General features: G+C 32.8%; 1 protein-coding gene across 5 annotated transcripts; it reads right to left on the bottom strand.

Annotated features, from left to right (window-relative positions):
* Positions 1–9,734: 9,734 nt before the first annotated feature.
* On the bottom strand, positions 9,735–16,423 carry LOC100784341 (WPP domain-interacting tail-anchored protein 2). Of its 5 annotated transcripts, none has more exons than XM_014766802.3 (6): positions 15,952–16,423; positions 15,249–15,376; positions 13,995–14,573; positions 12,748–13,880; positions 11,582–11,779; positions 9,735–10,097 (listed from the first exon to the last, which is right to left on the bottom strand). In XM_014766802.3, exons 3-6 carry the CDS (start codon positions 14,530–14,532, stop codon positions 9,921–9,923), a joined length of 2,046 nt encoding a protein of 681 aa, XP_014622288.1. In that variant the 5' UTR covers positions 14,533–14,573; positions 15,249–15,376; positions 15,952–16,423; the 3' UTR covers positions 9,735–9,920. The 5 variants fall into 5 exon arrangements, with proteins under 5 accessions (XP_014622288.1, XP_014622290.1, XP_006574978.1 ...); XM_014766804.3 differs by having other exon boundaries at positions 15,254–15,376; XM_006574915.4 differs by lacking the exon at positions 15,249–15,376 and having other exon boundaries at positions 13,995–14,602.
* Between the last annotated feature and the right edge of the window lie 4,425 nt (positions 16,424–20,848).

Here is a 20,848-nt window from a genome sequence, read left to right as displayed (position 1 = left end):
TTGCATTAAATCAAATTATGCGAGAAAACAGATAGAACAAGCAAAATGAATTTAGAGCCAATCTGTGTGTACGTTTATTTCAATGGTGAGATCATCCACAGTTCAAGTGCAAATGCAGTTTTCAAAAGTGAAAAGACAAAATCGATACCGTTGAATTCAACAATGACGCTGCTAGACATAAACACTACAATGCAATTATCAATTAGAGAAGATGATGTTACACCTATAATTACTACACTTTGATATCGTTGTCTTGTATACCAATTCAATGATCGTGCTCAGTATAAGGCAATTGAAATTATTGACGAAGAAAGTGTTTGGTGCATGTTCGACACATTTGCAAATATGACAAGTGTAATATGTATGGAACTTAAAGTTGATATTCATAATTCATCATCACCTTCTCAAGTTAATGACCTAAGCTAGGCAGAGATGAAGTAGAAGCTGGACAATTCCCTGAAATTACAATGAATAATTTAACATATATTGTTGTATTGCTTTTAATTTTTTGTTAGTCTTTATTATGTATTTTTCATTGTTCCATGCTTTTTAGTTGTTATTTTCAATTTATTTTAATAATATGAACCTAAATGCTTTGAAAGCACATTAATGCGGATCTCAATAATCCATGTGAGCTCAGTGCATAATGAGAAACATTGCGGTCAATAGTCATGATGCAACGGACAAACTGTCGACGGTCAAGAGTTGTTATTTTCACAAAACATCACACACAACAACATCCTCACAAAAGTAACATTTGTTCTAACTCTCATAGTCTTCCCACTCACATCTCCCAAACACCACCCATGACTCCACCTAAAGAAATATTAGTTGTCATTGACCACCATGGTCTCAAATTGTAGACGATCTGGTCATATTGGCGTATTTATGTGTGAACTCCATATTTCTATACGTGAGTATGTCAATTATGTTAACATAATTGATTCAAAAAATTAACAACTGTCTCCCACTCGGGCAACTGAAATAGTTGTTAAGTTGTTATAGTGTGTCCCTATTTCATTTCATCATGGCCAAACACGTTTTATTTCAGCACAACTACACGACAATGACGATCTCAGAGGTGTGCTGGAAACAATTGTTCAAAATCCAGAATTGAATTCTTCCAAATTATATGTTGTTGTTGAGCTTATTCCTCAAGCACAACCACCGCCTCCACATCCACACCTTCCGTCTCCACAACCACAACTACCGTCTTCGTCTCCACAACCATTACCGTACAACAACCTGGACCTCAATGATCCAACATTTTCATACAACAACCTTGAAACACAAGATGCCTTTGACATTTATACTTCATACATACGACTATTATCCCAAAATGATTATTTTTCTGATGCCCAACAAACCTCCTTTCACCAACAAAACTATCATCCATCACAATATTTTACAACATCACTCCATCACAATATTTTACAACATCACTCCATCACAACAATGTTCGAATGACGTCGGCAAGTGTACCAATTCGCACAAATAGTATATAAAATGATAAGATCGAGTATCGTATCCACAAGGAATTTGTTTCACTCAGACACTGTATATTCAGTATGAAAACATTTGTATAAACTAAAAGCAAAGTAAATATCAAGTTGAATTCTGTACTACAGTCTATTTGAGTATAAACTAAATATCTAGGATTATAGAAGCGAAAACAGTCAAGTAAAAAGCGTTGGGTTGTTCTACTGAGTTCCTCTTGATGTTATTATGTATTTTTCTTTATTTAACATTATCCTAGTGTTCTTATGCTGAGAAATTACTCAAACCAAGATCCCTCTAGTGAATGAGCCTAACTTTCTTTAAACTTCGTCCTTGATCCCTCAACAAACTTAGCCTAAAAGAGTTGCATTAAGTCCACGACATAATATGAATTAGATCTCTACACTCCATACCTAAACATACAGATTTCTAGCTTGCTCTATCAAGTTCTAAGGTTTTAAAGCATTTCCCAATGCTAAAAATCCTAGCTATACATACAAATGGGTAATCAAGCCACAAACATGTAAAAATAAGCATAGATAGAAGCAATGAACACATAAAAATAACATTAAATAGATAGTGAAATAATATTACATCAAGGGTTTAGCAGAACTTCCTAACCAAGAGGCTTAACCTTCCATTACAAGAAATATGCTCTCAATACAAGGAAGGAACATAGTTTAGTGAAATAAAATGGCAAAGAATGGTTGAGGATGTCTCCTTCAACCTCTAAAACCCTAATTTCACTCCTCTAACCTAAGCTCTCTTTGCAGCTCTATTTCTGTTGCTTCAGCTTCTCCTTGTGCTCTGCATTTCGACTCCCCCTTTAGTTTTTGCCAACTTTAGTGTTTTAAAGGCTTCTTGGACGTTTCAGCTTCTGAAGGCTCGTTTAGCGAGAGTAAATGAATTTTGACTTAGCGAGCTGGGCACGCTAAGCGTGAGAAGAGACAACCTACTCGCTGGGTGAGCTGGCGGCGCGCTGGGCGAGAACATCTTTGACTAATCCTCTTCTAGGGTTTCCCAACCTGTTAAGCAAGCTGTATGCCTCGCTTAGCGGATGTCACTCGCTAAACGGATCTGCCTCGCTTAGCAAGACATCAGCTACTTGAACCTTTTTTTCTTTTGGCCTGAAACTGAAGTGGTTTCAACATTAATTCACAAAATGTGAGTATCTAATATGTAAAATCACACTAAACATGAAAATATGTACAATTCCTACAAAAAGAACCATAAATTGGAGGTAAGGCTCTAATTTTGTGCAAATATTCAATACAAAATTAAGTTGTGAATATCGACTAACAAACAAACACAAACACAAACATCAAACCCAAATGAACATCCCATCAGTAATGGAGATCTCATTATACAATGTCACGAAGAAAACATGGATGATTTCAGTGAGCATGAGGATCAAGAGTTGTTTCATCATAATAATGACCAAAGCAATGACGAGGGTGTTGTCGAACCAACGTCACCTTGACCAAAGCAATATCACTAACCTAAGTGTTCAGTGGAATTGAACCTTGACCACCTACCACAATACATTGATCATCACCATTTCGTTCAACAATAAGATTGTGCACAACCACCAACTGGTGCACTCAAGGTTGGCACAACCTTTGATGAAAAATCACAATGTATTCGAGCAGCCAAAGAATACAACATCAGAAATCATTTTGACTGCAAAACAATACATTATGACCAGAAAAGGCTAAACTTCGTATGTAAATCACATGAAAATGGTTGTACATGGAGATTGGGCGCATGCAATTCAAAGATGCATAGGAAATGAATTATCAAGAATATCAGAGGTCATCGCACTTGTCTCGCACCAATGCTTAGACAGGATCATAGGCAACTCGACAAACACATCATAACGTAGATCATCCAACCCATTGTCAAAATGAACCCAACAATCTCCATCAAAACATTAATTACAAAGATTAAAAAGTTCATGAATTATACTCTATCCTACAAAATGACATGGTTAGCAAGCGTTGGAGATGATTATGGAAAAGAATCGTATGTCAAGCTACCAAAAGTTTTGGGAGCTTTGCAATGTTGTGTTCCTGGGATTATGATTGTTGCTCAAACAAAATCCGTGTTTGAAGAAAGAGAAATAGTACTTGGCAAAAAAAAATGCTTAAAAGTGTGTTTTGGTCATTCGGTCCATGCATTACTGTGTTTGTTTTGCATATTGCAAACCCATCGTACAAGTAGATGGTACATGTCTTTAGGGGAAGTATACTGACACATTATTGATAGCGAAAACACAAGACAATGCTAACCATATCTTCCCGATTGCCTACGCCATTGTAGAAGGGGAGTCAACTTCAGCATAGGGTTTTCCATCAAAATTTGAGAAGGCAGGATACTCCACAAAGTAGCATTTCTCTCATTTCATATAGGCACCCATTGATTATAAGTGTCTACCACAACCCAAGTAACTTATGGGTTGAGGACACTTCCCATTTCTTCACGGGTAACCGGAACTGCAAACATTTGAAGAAACCACTCATGCAGGCTAGTGAAAATCTTTATTTTTTTTTGTTAAATTATATTTTAATTCAAATTTCATAACATATTAAATTGACTAGTGTTTGTAGCTGAATGACTGGATCAGTGACCCAAAAAATATTGGGTACAATGTTTCGATGAGGGGAAATGTTGAGGACATATGACTATAAATTTGTTGTCTGAGTTGGTTAATTCTATGTTCAAAAGCACAAGAAATGCCAGTGTCATCATCGTTGGTTGAGGAGACATATTTTAAGACTGCAATGTACTTCAAGATCGCAAATTTTTTTGCTGTTAGAGGCCGACACACCCAAGCAATGATCAACTCCGACTCACAATATTCCAAAGTCGTCTCGGAGGCAAAGAATAATAGTTAGCAAGGATCAAATACAAACATTGTTAAATGAATGAATTTGACAAACACACCCACACATTTATGGTAAGAGACCCAAGCCCCATTTCAAACACCCAGAGCACCTGGAAGGTTTAGAATCATATTACAATCTCAAAATTGTGATTGTGGTGAATATCAGGCTAAACAATTACCATGTTCTCACATTATGATTGTCTGTAAATCTGTCAATGTTGATCCCATGAACTATGTTACACCGCTATTTACTTTACAGGACATAATGTTTACGATAACTCCTTTGGTTTATCACCACACAAATTAATGTGACAAGAATATGAAGGAGATCAATGGGTCCTAATCCAATCTGAGGAGAAGAAGGAGTGCAAAGGGTCGTTCAATCGCATTCCCACTGAAATGAACAAAGAAATAGAATGGGATACCACAAAAAAAAATATGAAATATGCTGACAACAAGGTTATAACAAACAAATTTCCCTTAGACAAATATCATTATTCATGTATTTTATTTATGATGTAATGTATTATAATATAAATTAATTATTATTAAGCCAAAGACATATTATTATTCATGTATTTTATTTATGATGTAATGTATTCTAGTATAAATTAATTATTATTAAGCCAAAAATATTATCAATTTTTTAAAATTAAGTAATATAAGCAAAAAAATCATATTTAATAAAATCATTTTTTTTAAAAATATAATATTTTAAAAAAATAAAGTTAGGGAATTAGGCAGTGAATTCCCAACTTCTTAACCTCCTTAAAAATCTTTTCTTAAAAAATTAAAACAAATTAAAGTTAAAAAAAACATGCAGGTTGAGAATTCGGGATTGCTAAACCCAACTTCTCACCAACAGTAAAAATAGGTGCATTTCAAGTATTTATTTTGAAAGTGGTGTATTTTGAGAAATTATAGGAGAAAGAAGGTCAAGGTGTAATTGGAAAAAAAAAAAACCGACTTCTCACCGATAGTAAAAATAGGTTCATTTCAAGCATTTATTTTGAGAATGGTGTATTTTGAAAAATTATAGGAGAGAGAAGGTGAAATTGGGAAAAAGAATCTTTTATTCTCATCTTAGGTCATCTCAAGATCCTAGAGAGATCTTAAGCTGAAGATTTGTTCGTCTAAGATCTAGCTACTGGAGACCCTCTCTTAAGATCTTCATGTCGAAGATTTGGTTCTTATAGAAGAATCCTAAATATCTGTAATTTTTTTAAATTGTTTTTTATTGTTTCTCTCCTAAGTCCTAACTAATTGTTGCGAAAAAGAAGAAGAAGAAGAACATATAACACCAACAATAGACCACAATCCAATACAATAACATAACAATATAATTTTAAACAAATAATAAAAAATAAAATAATTACAAAAGAGGGATGGAGGTCAGATCGGTGGCTGACGACGATTATGGTGGTCAAATAAGAGATTTGTGCGGTCAAGGGACCCCGATCGGGGGCGGAGGAGGTGGGGGTAAGAGAGAAAAGAAGAAAGGAGGGAGGAGGTGGGTGGGAAAGCAAAGAGGGAAGAAAAAAGTAAGAAAAAAAAATAGGAATAGTATATAATAGAAATGTAAATGTAGTGGGATTATATGGTGCACAATAGAACCCCACTACGCCGTTGGAACCCACTTTATCTCAGAGTTTCTCTGTTGTAAATTTTTTTGAAATTTAAAATTATATAATTAATTATTTTTCATTATTTAAAAAAAATTATAAATAAATATTTTAAAATGATTTGAATAAAAAATTTAAGAGATTTTAAAAGTAATGTGACATCATAGAACCAAAAAAGTAGTTAAGAATCTAAAATGAAATCTCCTATTAGAGATGTCCTTCCATGGTGATCGTCTCTTACTCCAACCTCCATGTTCATGTTGTTGGTGCAACATCACAAATTTTTAATCGCAACCACTTTTTTCTTTGTAACGAGAGGGGATCAACTTTTGTCACCGGAAAAAAAAAAACTTTTAACCACCTTTGCTTAATGGATTGTACAAGTTTCTTCATGGAATCATGGAAACACATGATCCTATCGTGCAATTGAAAAATACAAGTTTTTGATGAGGGAAAAGGTGTGACTATGATAAAAGAAAAACAATTCAAGTTCTACTATAGTGCGATGACGATGCAGTGGAGTTTTCTACCGGAGATGTCGTGGTCGTCATCGTCACAAATGATGGTGGCAGTAGAATGCGGAGGCAAAGCAGGTTACAAGGATTGATCAAACCTTCTTTGTTAATTTGGAACGAGAGCCATGAGTGGAAGAGGAGAGAGAAATCTATTTTTTTAAAAATAAAACTAAATTACAATAAGATCCTTAAAATAAATATAATAAAACATAGAAGTTGAATGAGTTTAATGTGCAAATATTTTGGTGTACATGGCTAATGCATTCCAATTAGAAAAGGAAGTATGTATATTAGCAAACCCCATACAGAGTATATTTGGATTGGTCCCATACAGAGTATATGTGGTTGTTTTAAAAAAATGGATAAATAAAAAAAAAAAATCATAGATACGATGCTTTAGCTGTAGTTAGTAGTAACTAGTAAGGTCTGTTGTAACTATAACGTATTGCAGTAAATTACTTTTGAGTAATAATCAAAACAAAACTAACTGGCTTCATTCTTAAATATAAAATTATTTTACCTAATTCACATTTAAGAAAGTTATTTAATTTAGTTAATAACATTAAATTATTTAATAATTTATATTTATTTTTCCAAAATTATCTTTCAAATTAGTTAGTAACATCTATTTGTCTTCAAATAAATTTTATTTCTGAATAAAATTTATTTATTTTCTGAATAAACTTAATCATAATCTTGTTACTTTTAAAATGATGATGATTTTGATTTCTTATTTTTGAAAATTGATGTAATTGATTTTTCACTCTTAACTCCATTTGATGTTTGTGAATTTCAAGACAAATATACTCTTGAACTTGGCTCCGTTTTTGTATATCATTAAACACAATGACCAAAATTATAGACTAAGATTAAATTTAACAAGAAAATAAATAGACAAAATATTATATCCTAAATAATAGTACTAACGTAACAAGAGACAAAACGAATATTAGAAATATGGGATATACATATGTCACGGTTCTTATCAAAGTAAAATTCCAATTAATAAAGACAAAAAATGCATCTACATAAAACTGCTCAACATGAATACTCCGTTGTTCTATTATAAGACAGAAACAACAAAGAATATAACCAGAGAAAACGTACAAGGGAATGCAACACAAATACTATCAAATCAAACAATACCAATACAATGCTTTTCTTTCTTTCACTTTCTGCATTTTATTTAGTTAGCACCTTAATTAAGGTGTGATTAAGGTGTTAGACTCTCTAATGATACTTCTAAGTTATAATAATTTTATGGCTTCCTCTTTTTCTGACTTAAATAATTTATTTTATTTGATTTGATATAAAAAAATTTGTAAAATTATATCACAAATACTTATAAGGAAAAACTGAATCAAACACTAAAACTTCTTACAAAAGAAGCTGCTTATTTTTAAAGAAAAAAATAACAAACAAAGAAGAAAATTTTTTAGAAAATTTAATATTTATGGTTATATTATATCGATATATAATATATATTTTATTGTAACTTTAATAATTATTAGTAATATTTTATAAACAACACTTTATGGTCAACTTTAGATTTAATTATATAAATATATATATATATATATATATATATATATATATATATATGTTATTACTTTTTATTATTTAATGAAATTTATATAATAATTGTTTATATTAGATTAGGAAATATAGTAACCACAAACTGCTGTCAAAACTCTAGATAGATACAAGTAGTATGATGATAAATAGATATAAGTAGTATGATGAATTTTATGTTAATATATTAAAAAACTCTTATTATCTTTCAATGTTTTGTCAATATATTTATAATTTATATATTGATATCAGTTTTTTAGTTTGATCAAATTTATCATAAAACAAATTACATATTATAATCATAATATAATAAGTTAAATTTTTTTTCCGTGCATGCACGGTTAAGATAGTAGTTCAAGACAATTTAAAGAACATGACAGTCAAGACTATCTTAGCTCACTTGTGATTTACACTGCTGCAATTTAGGGTAACTCCAATGCCATCTTCTCACACATTCTCTAATTTTCTATGCATAATAAAGACCATGTTTTCTTCCAGATCTTAACTTAAAATTCTACTTTCCAACCATGTGAATACATTTAAAAGACAACAATTATAACCATTATCAAGCATATATAATACAATGCACTTGTTTTTATCATATCATTTTCAAATATTTTTTTTCCTTGTTCTTTGGTGTTTTTTTTAGGGAATCCTTGTTCTTTAGTTAATTATTATGCATAATGGCACTAAGGGCATAGACTATAACCATCACGAAACGGAAACCATGCTTTGCTGAGGGAACTTTGCTGCATTGTACGTATTTCTTGTGCTATTAACGCGTATCCCAAGATAAAGTGCTCAAGATAGCTCTTGTGCCATAAAGAATTAGGAAGCTAGAAACAACAAATATAGCAGTGTTATAATCTCACCTATAATTAAAACACATAAAATGCTTTTACAATCAATTATTATAAAGAATAAATATAATATAGGAACGGTTTAAAAATACCTGGGTTGAAACAAAGGTTGTCCTTAGAGAGAAAACATTTCACTGTTAAAAATTTATCTCACAAGATCAAGATGATGTGGAACAAAGAATCTCCGAACCAAAGAACATCTATACTCAAAAACAATTTTTTTTATAATAGAATTTTATAAGAAATAGCTAAAATATCCGGTGTTTATTTTATGTATGTGTGTCTCTAGTTTTTGTTTTTTATCCTCAAAAGGGAGTTATTTATAAGCAAAATAAATAACCACCAAATATGTAGCCCCGAATTTATCACAACTTGCAACGACAAAACAATAACAAACATAATAAAAATCTTAACGTGCTAAAAGGCTTCCAACGGAAAGACTAAAGACTAAAGGCTCAGTCAAACACAATTCCTAAAAGATAGGAATAAAAGATATGATTTTTTTTTATCTTGAATTAAAAGAAAAACTGACTGAGAAAAAGAAAATATTTTTTCTTTAAATTTTAAATTATAATAAAAATATTTTCCAACAGCTCTTGCCTAAACAAACTTTCTCCTTGCCTGAACTACCTCAACGGCATTGAAGACCCACCTAAAATCAAACATCATATCCAACTTCCCTTAGTCTTCTTAACTCTACATGATTTTTACACCTCTCAACAATGGATTTTTCCATGATTATTGCACATCTTAAGCATATATCTTCATCATTTGCACCTTTATCAAACACAAAACTCTACATTTGTTCAGCACTCATGATAGAAACACACCTCCAATTCAATTATAATATTAGCTTACAACCACCTAAGATCACATGAATATACAATAACAATACATAAGCTAAGGACTTGAGGGAAGCACAACTGCACAAACAGCAAATTTTTCTATATGCTAGGTCATAACTTAGCAATCAAAAGCTTTTGGAAAGAAAAATGTTTCCTTTGTCAAACCACCAGAAGGCTAGCACAGAAATCAGTGGGACAAACATTGCTACTGAAAGAAATGTCAAGTTTCTCCAATTTGCAGGCTTATCTGCTGAAATAGATGATGTTACTCGAGTTACGGAGCTTGCACCTTCTTCATCCACCTAAAAATAGAAACCAAGAAAGGGGGAAGGTTTTAGGATCTAAGCAAAAATAAGTTTGGACCTCTAAATTAGCTTTTTATTCTATCAATGCAATTGCAAGGTTAAATTCTCCATTTTGTGATCTGACCACAGCAATATACAAAATCCATTTAGGGTGGCTATTTCAATGATGGTAGAAAGTAAACGATTGAGAGAAATGACTAGTTATTGATTCATGCTGGGCATTTTGCTCAATTCTGTGAATTACCATTGCAAGCACCATTAATTTAAAGAATGCAAATGCGATCAGGATAAGAATTGTTTAACTTTTCACAGATAATTTAAAATTCGAAGTAAGTTTTCTTATGTTTATATTCTGATTATAGCATGAGAGGCAGAAAATAGTTTGAGAAGGGAGAACCAGGGTTCGTAGACTCATGTCATGCCACTAGTGTATTCAGGCAGAGAGGGTAATTATATTATAGAGGCAAAGAAAGATGAATGACAAGAAATAAAGAAATAGAGGAAATCCAATATTAATACAAACATTATATTGTCTTAATAATTGTAAAGTTATTTGTTGAATAAAATAAAACACTAAATGGGAGACAAAATCTACAATGATGACCAGAAAGTTCATTGACTTACATATTCATCCAAGTTCTTAAACAAACATAACTGAAAACCATAGAAACCTAGAGACAGCTTATATGCATTCATCAATTCTACCTGTGTATGGTAAATCAGGTGTTAGCCAAGAACTATTTAGCTTTAAGTTACTTTGGAGTGGTTAAACAAGGGTCAATTGTTTCTATATTCTCATCAGTCATCACATACATAAAAGAATATTCCTTTTATCATTTACCATATGTTTCATCTTTGGGTACCACCAAGAGATTCCAATATGCATGCAATAGAATAATGGACAAGTAGAAGAACCCCGGAAGGCTCAAAGTATACTTATGTATCACCAATACAGTTCTAAATAATCATGTCTTTCATATATGGCCAACCAGAGTGCATCATGTAATTAGCACATAGAAAAAATAAAAATAAAAAGCAAAGTGGAATAATGATATGTTAAGTATTACATTTTCTTTTATTATGCAGGTATAGATAATATTTTGTTAAGCTTCAGTTAATTGCGAAAATTATGAAATAACCATGATATACCAAAACTTTGGTATGGTCTGTAGTCCCCCCTACCTATAAAATGCAAAAGCATACCCAAAAGAGTGGGCCGTTAGTGGAATAATTATGAGGTTTTATTACTAGTTTTGTTTCCAATTTTTACTCTCTGAATAAAATAAAAACATGGATTGAGACGATAGGCATGTATGTAAATGCTTGTCAAGGCACTAGTTTTGTAAAAATAAAAGCATTAGTCCTACATGCAGCGTCATTAAAAGAACAATTAAATTTAACACCCAGCTATCACCTATCAGCATCATATAAGCATATCAAGTATCAACTAAAGAGATTAGGATGACAAAAAAAGTACCTGCCTGAAATGTCTTATTAAAGTGATCTATTCCTTCTTCATCTGATGATTTAGCAGAGTTATCATTGCTCGAGTCATTGTTGGAAGCTTGATCTTCATTTCTGTTATTTAGTCCATTGTTGGATGCATCTAAAGAGGCATCAATTTTAGTATTCTTTAACTTTTCTACCAAATGTTTATTTTCCTGTTTTAAAGCATGTAACTGCAGGATGAACATAGTGATAAGAGTGTTAATATCCCTGTTAGTGTATCATTGCTCAGCAAAAGTTGAATAATAAATCCATACTATTTTGAAGAAAAATTAAAACTTGTACTAAATACACAATCATAACTTGAAAATGATCATGTTACTTTTTGGGTATCCTTCTTTCTTTCAAGGAAAAATTACTAATTTATTCCCTATATTAATTATGCAAAATATAGAGATTAAAACTGATGGCTACCATAAAGTTAACTATCTCCACTTGTTCCTTTCAGTATAACTACCCATAAACCGTTACAGTCCTGATTGGAAATTCTGATTCAGGTATACTGAAGATAATTCGCTTAGATACATTTTAATATGCTAGGGAAACTATAAAGATGGAGAGAAACTATTTTGGTCCTTACAATATACTGATAGAAACTTGTTCAGGTTGAGCACACAAAGAACATACTGTTATTGATGAACAGAAAGAATGCACAATTTTCATGGATATTCGAGAGATCCAGGACTCTCCCTAGACGCAATATTAACCCTCCAATTGATTAACTACTCCTCTCAACCCCTCTTCCTATTTATAGGAAACATTCCTTATTTTTCTAATTATTCCAGCCCTCAACTAACTAACTAACTCCAATTATTATAGTATCTAACTAAGTAATGGGTATATGTCATCTACACTTTTCTCAATTGTGTTCTGCAGGGTATAATTTTCAACAATTTAGACATTAAATATTTTAGTTCATTTCAATTCAGTCCTAGCATAACCAGTTGAGATAACAAAAAATTGCACGAAATAAGCACAGAAGGACCAAACTTGGATAAATTAAATGTTTCATTTTATAAAATCAATCTCTAGGGAACTCAATTGAGTACACACATATCCTTAAAGGCCCAAAATACTAGTTTTTTTGTTAAAAGAAACATCGAAGCTAGAGTTCAAAATTAGAAATTTATCAACTCATTACCTGGTTATTGATGCGCTCTCTTTCAGAGGCTAGTTGCATTACCATATCCATGATAAGCTTAGCTTTACAATCAATTTCTTTTGCCCTTGATGATCTTGTATTGCTAGCTTGATCCAAAGATGTTTTCAAGCTTACTGTTCTGGACCTAAGGAGATCCAATTCTTTATTAAGTTCCAAGTTAGTTTCAGACAGCACAAAGCATTGCTCTGCAGCACTTTCTTTATTAGTTTCAGCTTTTGCAACCTTTGATTTTAGCTCTTCAATCAATATTTCCATATCCCATATAGCTGTGTATAACATGTTCTGCTGTTCTTGACTTGCTTCAGAAGATGCCTTTGCATTTTGTAGTTGGATATCTAATTCCCTTAGTTGCTTCTCAAGTGAACCAACCTTTTTCTCTGCAGTACTGGCACTCCCTTTAAGAAAACTCACCTCTTCAGTAAGTTCCAAGTTGGTCTCAGTTAACTGTGTAACCTTTGCTTCTGCACTCTCAGCCCGATTTTCTGCTATGTCAATGCTTTCTTTCAAAGAGTCAACAAAATTTTCCATTTCAATTAGGTGTTCGTGACATGCTTCATTCTCTGCAGTCACATTATTTATCTGAAGCTCAAATTCTTTTTGCTCTTCCTCAAGAAATTTCACCTTTTCCCTTAAAGCCAACACCTCAGATTTTTCCTTAACACTCTCAACATTACATTTCTCAAGCTTCTCTAAAGCAGCATCTTTAGCCTTGAGTTGATCTATCAAAATTTGAACTTTTGATCTCAGCTCATTTTCTCGTTGCATAGAACCATTGAGGTTGAACTCAGTTACTTGAAGGCGTCCCATTATACCTTTAGAAATCCCCATTAACACCTCTGTGGTATTGTCTGCCTCTAGAAATCTTCCCCAAACTACTTCTGCAGCTTCTTCCATATAAAATGCCACTTGTTCTGTGTAATGGAGTTTCAACTTTAGGTCTTCATTGTTTCTTGACTCTGCTAACTTCCTTTCAAGCTCGAGTTCCCTTGCTAGAGATTTCTCAAGCATTCGCAGAATATATCTTCGTTGTTCAACCATCTGTTCATTGGATTTTGCTTTCACATTTGTCAGTTGACCATTTCCTGATAAATTCAAGGCCTTCCCCGCTTCGCCTGTTGACATGGATGACTAAGAAAAGTAAACAGTCATCCAAAACTTGGAAAAGGACTGTATCCTCAGAATAAATATGTTGAACAAAAATATTTTGAGTAAAAATTTCAACTTACAATTCTCATGTCGAAAAGCCTCAATGGTTTTCTGTAACTGGGATGACTGCATTTTCAACTCCAATAACTGCTGTTGAAACTGCTTCACAGACTCTTCAGAGTCATGCAATTTTTTGTCCATCATAAAGAAAACCTCAGTCAAATGTTTGCATGAAAATATTTTATGACGAGCATCAACAATTTCTTCTTGGAGAGTGTCCATGAAACTGTCCAGCTCTCTTACCTCAGAATCTAAAATGCCAGACAATAGATCAAATGTCATTGCCTTCTCAAATAAGTTGGCCAAGATGCAGTTATTCGTTGAATCCATTGCTTCAAGATCACTTTCCTCGGCCAATAGATAAATATAAAGCACATGCAAGTTCACCAGCTTCTCCGAAAAATAGGCTAAGCGATGGTCTATATCTGTTAAAGCTTGCAGGGATATTTCTTGCACATCATTTTCTTTAGTTGAGAACCCCCGCAGTGAGTAGGGTTCTCCAAAAGCTGCATCTATACCATAAAATTCATCTTGAATTTTATTAGCTAGTTCATCCATTGCTAGTCTGTATCTTGTGGTTCAGCAACTAGCAGGAAGTCCTGAAAGTAAGTGCAAGTTATTGAGGCCGCTGGTCCAACAGTAAGGTAAAAATGAGATCTTTTGTGGAAGAAACAAAACAACTATATTTTGTGTGTTAACACAACAACATAAATAAAAAAGATAGTGTATAATTCACTAGCTAATTAAGGGAATCTCTAACATTAATGAATGCTGCTAAAGGAAAACAACAATAGTTAGCAGTTAGTAATTAGCAGGCCTATAGTTCCTACTTCCTATGCATAGATTACTTCTAAAGTTCACACAACTCCTCTAGAGTCTAGAATGATTTGATCATTTATAGAAGGTTGAGGAGGAGGGAATTGATGAAGGAATAGCAAAGAATTTGTATGCTCTCTTTTATTGGCAGTGTTCACTGAAAACATAAAAAGAAAGCATTGGTATGCTTATGTTTTTCCCTTCAATTCCACGGTGGAAAGACAAAAAATTGCTGCTGTATACAAAAGAATATGGAATTGAAGAAATGCAAATAAAAGAAAGTACAAAATAAAAGGTACTGTAGGATTTTTTTTTCAATGGCATTAGGGTATTTATATTTTTAGGATCAATTAACCTAGTCTGTTTTTTTTACAAGTTTCTTTCGTTCACCTTTTCATTTTATATGAATTTCAAGACCTCAAACATGTAGCATTTCATCTTTATATTAATTTCCTCACCTCACCTTCTCTCACTTTTCCTGACACTGCAGACCTCAAGAGTGTATGGCAAGAAGCAAAAAGATTGAAACATCTTTTTCTACAACTCACTACTAGCATTTTCCTCCACTCTCCAAATTCATCAACATCTACTCAACAACAAAAAAAAACACCACAATCAAAGCTTCCATGTTTCTCCCACACATACAAATAGAGAACATCCGTGACATTTCCTCTCCACATTCTTTATACATGCATAAATCACCACTAGAAAAGCTAAACTCAATAGCAGTTCATTTCAAAATACAATTTTTATTTCAACAGAAAGGTAATTAATTCCTCAAATGAAGCATCTATTCCAATCTTAACAACAGAAAGCATACGAGATCCAGAGTTTTCTAACAAATTCAACACACAAAACACCGCCAACCCGTGGAAATCCTTGACAGATAACCCCCTAAAACCATCAATCATAACATCAACATAGACATCACCAAAATTTTACTACACATTCAGCTTACATCAATCAGAACATAAAGTTTCTAACACCAAACCCACCCCATTGAGTATCCTCAACAAAGCTCCTAACTTTACCATTCCAAAACATGAAATGCCACAATAAAGAACAAACATGACCTCCCCCATTTCCACTAAGGAACCACTCAAAGAAAATTCCTCAACTCACATTAAATTCTCAAATGGGAACTCAGAAATTGAGTCATACCTTTCTCAAAGCGCTTCTGGGTCTTCCTATCCCTCACTTTGACAACGATCTTGAAGAAACTTGACTTAACAGAAACCCCCACATGCAAAATTCAGCTGGATAGTCTTTCTGAGCCTCCTAACTACCACTCATTTCCAAATTACCGTTATATAAATATAAGGGTCACTTTTTCTCATTCCCCAACACAAAATAAATAAATAAAAGGTAACTTTTTATCCTTTTTTTCTGGTCTCCAACCTGTGTGGATCGGTGAGGTGGAAGAGGAGGAACCAAAAGTGCAAACAGCAAAGAGGTCAAACTAGTGCGTGAGAGCGTTGTTGTGATCTGTGGGAAGACAAATCAAAGAAAAATCAAAGACTTAAATTGGGGTGCACGTTAACTTGATCTTGAACCGTTGATATTGACTTTGAATAATTGAGTTCGAGACACAACAAAAAAGAAAACAACAACACTGTACACACAACTAGATAGATAAGACACAGATCAATGGCTTAGGACACTGTAAAGCTCAAGTGTCTTTGTCTTTGTGGGTCCATAAAAATCGATTCAGACAACTTGGTATTGTGAGAGAGAATTATCATTCTTGTTAATGCTAAAATGATGTTTCAATTTCATATTGTTTCTTTTTTTTTTTTTTGTTAAAGAATGGAAAGACTTTTCTTAATTGTTAAAATATAATGTGTGATGATTTGGTTAATAAAAGCTTGACGACAAAAATAGTATTTTAAGCGCTCCATCTCTTTCTGAATTATTTGATTCTCATTCATTAGTAGTGAGTTCCATTTCTTGCTACTAGCTTAACGCATTTTTGGCAACCTGTTTAACAACTTCTTGGACATTTCTATTGGCAGAATATTCTTTCCAGTTAAGTTCTTTGTCTATTTATTGAATTGGGATGGACAAATTATCATACGGATAATATAAAAAAAGATTTTTTTTAGGTGAATCAAGTAATCATAAATTAAGACTTGTGAATGAATCTAAGGGATTGATCTCTAAGAATAGATATGTTTTTATTGCATGGATCAGGAATAAAATGTATGATTACATGCTGAACAAATAAAATTATCTACTAATCATATGATATTATATTGGCAAAAATGTTAAATGATAGAGCTAATTCAAGAATAAACAAAATGTTGAAAGTTGATTTCTCTTTTCTTAGGGGGAGGGGGGAAATAATATAATGATAGGATGGACATAGAGAAATCTAAATAAGTGGCTTAAAATTAGATGACTTAGATATTATTTTTCTAATTTTATTTTAATTTTTTAAAATTCCAGATGATGACACATGTAAGATATCCAATAGGTTTATTATTCAATGTAAAGTTTACATCGTATCATGAATCAATAAAAAATATATTTGATTCTTTATTTTGTTGGTTTTGTAGCTTCTTTATAGTTTTAATGGTAAATTCATAGGAGTAGAAGTAGTATAGCTCTTTTATACTTACCAACTAACTTCATTTAATTTTCGTGTTGTTATTGCATTATTTACACGAAAGGTGATAATGAGTATTGGTATTTGATATTTGATATGATGCAAGGGATCGATTTTATAATCAATATTTTCAACAACCTCGTATGTTATGATCACATTTACATCAATATATCTTTGATTATAATATGGTTTTGAGAAGTATATTAGAGATTTAGAATCTTATTTTGTTAAAATTCATACAAGATAATACACATATTCACCAAAAAAATTAATTGACCCGATAATGTCACACATATTTCAAGTCTTAATTGAGGTAGGTTTAAGTTTAAGAAAATGATCCAATCAAAATTTTAGATCAAGTAAGAGTAAAGTTTAAAACATCACAAGCTCAACTCTACTTAATCGAACATTTTATTTGACCATGAACATTTGTTTTGAGTTTTTGTTTTATATCAAACATTTTCATTAAATTAAATGGCACTATTAATTAATTCTAAAAATGTATTTTTTTATCAGTTTTAAACAAACATATATATACAATAATAAGTTTATTTTGGGTAAGTTTTAAACACATTAATATCAGTTATCAACAAATGTTGACCAGGATTTTTATTATATAAAGAATTTCTATTAATTTCTTATCAAATTTCTTTTAAATAAGATTATTTTGGGTGAGTTTTTAAATATATTTTAATTCTCATTACAAATTATGTTCTATATATATTTAAATAAGAAAAAAATTATACTCACATTTAAAACTATTAATTACATTTAATATTTTAAATTCTTATTTATCATTTTAAAAAAATATTTATTTACTTCAAAAAATTATTAAATTTCATATGAAAATCATAATACATTATTGTCTTTATTCGAGATATCTATTGGAGATAAAATTTTGTGCCTACCTCCTCCCCGTTTAGGGTCAGGTATATTTGCCTCTGCTTATTCTTGTCTACTAAAAGTGGTTACTGCTATGAAACAATAAATTTGTAGATATTTGTTGTCTAATTTTAAATTTAAAACTAATTTTAGATGTCATTAAATTAAATAATTCATAATATAAAACACAACGGTTCAAAACATAAACTTAATCTTTGACAGTAAAAAAATGTCAAAGTCTCATAAAAAGATTAAATATATATTGAAAAAAATATAATGAATTGTTTAAACTTTTAAAAAAAATATAAAAGAGTACGAGTATTCAAACAGAGAAAAAAAGAGTATGTTAAGTCATAATGATTTTGATGTTGATATGGTCGGTGTAAGGAGAACATTTCTACAATGAGAAATTGATAACTAAGGTAAGGGAAGGGAGATTGGGGTGGAGGTGGGCACAACCAAGTGGACCACCATTGGGTTTGGGGAGAGACTCAAGTTGGTGAGGAGAAATAACATTGAGAAGGGTGAAAGACAGTTGATGGATAGTGGTGATAAAGCTCAAGAAATCAAATGACATGCAAAAGAGTTTGGAGATGTGTGTGTCATGTTGACTAGTGACGACAACAGCCACAACCAAGGCTAGGGCTAGCTGCTGATAAGATGATTGGACCTCCACTTGGAGGAGATCTAGTTGATTTGTCATTGATTCAATCTTACAGAGACCATTGTGTTGGTCATGTTTAGATCTGTCAAGAGTGTCTAGAGGTGAAGTTTGTCAGCCCCAGTGCCCAAGTGTTATCGTTCCCTACCCATCTGTAGGTAAAGACTTACGTGGGGCGATTAGGGTTATCATACCTTGTTACGACGCAGTATCATGCTGCAAACAAAGACTTTATGAATGCATTTCTAGAGAAGTGACACCAGGAGATGTCTTCTTTCCACCTGTCTGTCAGATAGATGATCATTAGTCTGAATGATCCGTCTTGTCTGCTGCACTTGCCTACGACCGCCAAGCCCATTGATCATGTCCCTTCCACCTTTGACAAAGATGCGGTGAAGATGCTACTAATGCATCACCGTGCCATTCTAACAAAGGAAAGGCCACAATGGCGAAAAGGGCAGGTGCCAGTGTGAAGTTGACATGGTTGGCAGACTTGTATCATTGGCATGGTGAGTCAGGGTTGTGTGTTTGGGTTGACACAACTTATTTGTTGCACTTGATTGACAATACGATATTTGCCAACAAGTCTTCGACTCACATCCATGTCACCTACCTCATGTACATCGACAACCTGGATGCTTGCCACGAGTATGCATGGGGAGTAGTTGCACTGACATACCTCTACGATCATCTCTCCTATGGAAGCCAATACACCAGCAAACAATGTGGAGGTTACATGACGTTACTCATGGTAAGTAAATTATTTTATTATTATTTTCTTTACTACTATAATTATCTTTTAATGTTTTTTAGAGTCATATATGTTTGTGCATCTGCCTAGTGTTGCCTATTCATAGTCGACAAATTATGATGTGAAGGACCTAATAGCCAGCAGATGAAGGCTATTGAGAGGTTTCGGGTGTGCTCTTCCAGTCAAGGAGAAATTGGATGAGTTGTTAATGGATGATGTCGTTTGGGGTCCATATGATTCGAACAGGGGTGTGAGGCCTTTCGCACAACAAACCCTTTTTCTCTAGATTCATCATATGTGAGACTGATGTGTGGCCTTATCGTTCGAAGAGGGTGCTGAGGCAATTTGATCATGTATTGAGGATTTCACGTCATCCACCTCCTCGTTTTATGCATCAACTTTGTGATAAGGTGTGGGTAGAGGGCAACAATATATCATTCCTTTGGGCGATGTTGTGCCACCTAGTGGTCCTTGGGCTTGCACCTTTGACTTCCTACCTTGGTTTTACAAGGTTTTCCACCCTTATACCATTCCGTCGAAGGATGGACCACCACCACGTGGTTCTGTAAGGTTACCATCCATCCCATTACAACCACAACCTAGGCAGCCACTGATAGACTATATATCAGGTGGAGGCTACTCTTGTCGAGTAGTGCAAATTGAATTTTGTTGATTTTTTTTCTTAAATTGTCACTAAAAATATAACTACTAATTATAATTGTTATTGCATGATCGATTCTAGATGGCATCAGAAGCTATGCAGAGCTTGTTGGACCTCAGAGTTGTGCCAAAGGGCACGAGTCATCATCAACTCATACATCAAGCTTTGTAATTGTTGTAGGAAGGCTTAGCAGTTGGGTGCAACTTAGACACACAAAAACCAAGGAAAAGGCCTAGCAAAAATGGTGGCAAGAAAGGTGGTAGAGACACTGATTATTGTATTATTATCATTATTATTATCTTTTGATGTAGTATGTACATTTTTTGTTGTTTAAACACATTATTATCATTATTATTATGATTATTGTATCATCATCATCATTATTATTATTATTATTATTATTATTATTATCATTATCAAACACATTTTTTTGTGTTCCTTAACCGTTTAAACAACACAATGCCTAGTAATAACAATGATCTCTACAATTGATTCACA

The sequence above is a fragment of the Glycine max genome, chromosome 2 (assembly GCF_000004515.6).
Source record: "Glycine max cultivar Williams 82 chromosome 2, Glycine_max_v4.0, whole genome shotgun sequence".
NCBI classification, from domain to species: Eukaryota; Viridiplantae; Streptophyta; class Magnoliopsida; order Fabales; family Fabaceae; genus Glycine; species Glycine max.
Note: the sequence above shows the minus strand (reverse complement) of the source record. Positions and strands in the feature narration are given on the sequence as shown.

Coding starts and splice junctions, on each gene's coding strand:
- LOC100784341 (XM_014766802.3), bottom strand. CDS start 14,532: ATGGATGAACTAGCTAATAAAATTCAAGATGAATTTTATGGTATAGAT. Junction 13,881..13,994: donor GGCTTTTCGACATGAGAATT/GTAAGTTGAAAT, acceptor CCATGTCAACAG/GCGAAGCGGGGAAGGCCTTG. Junction 10,098..11,581: donor ACTTTAATAAGACATTTCAG/GCAGGTACTTTT, acceptor TTCTATTTTTAG/GTGGATGAAGAAGGTGCAAG.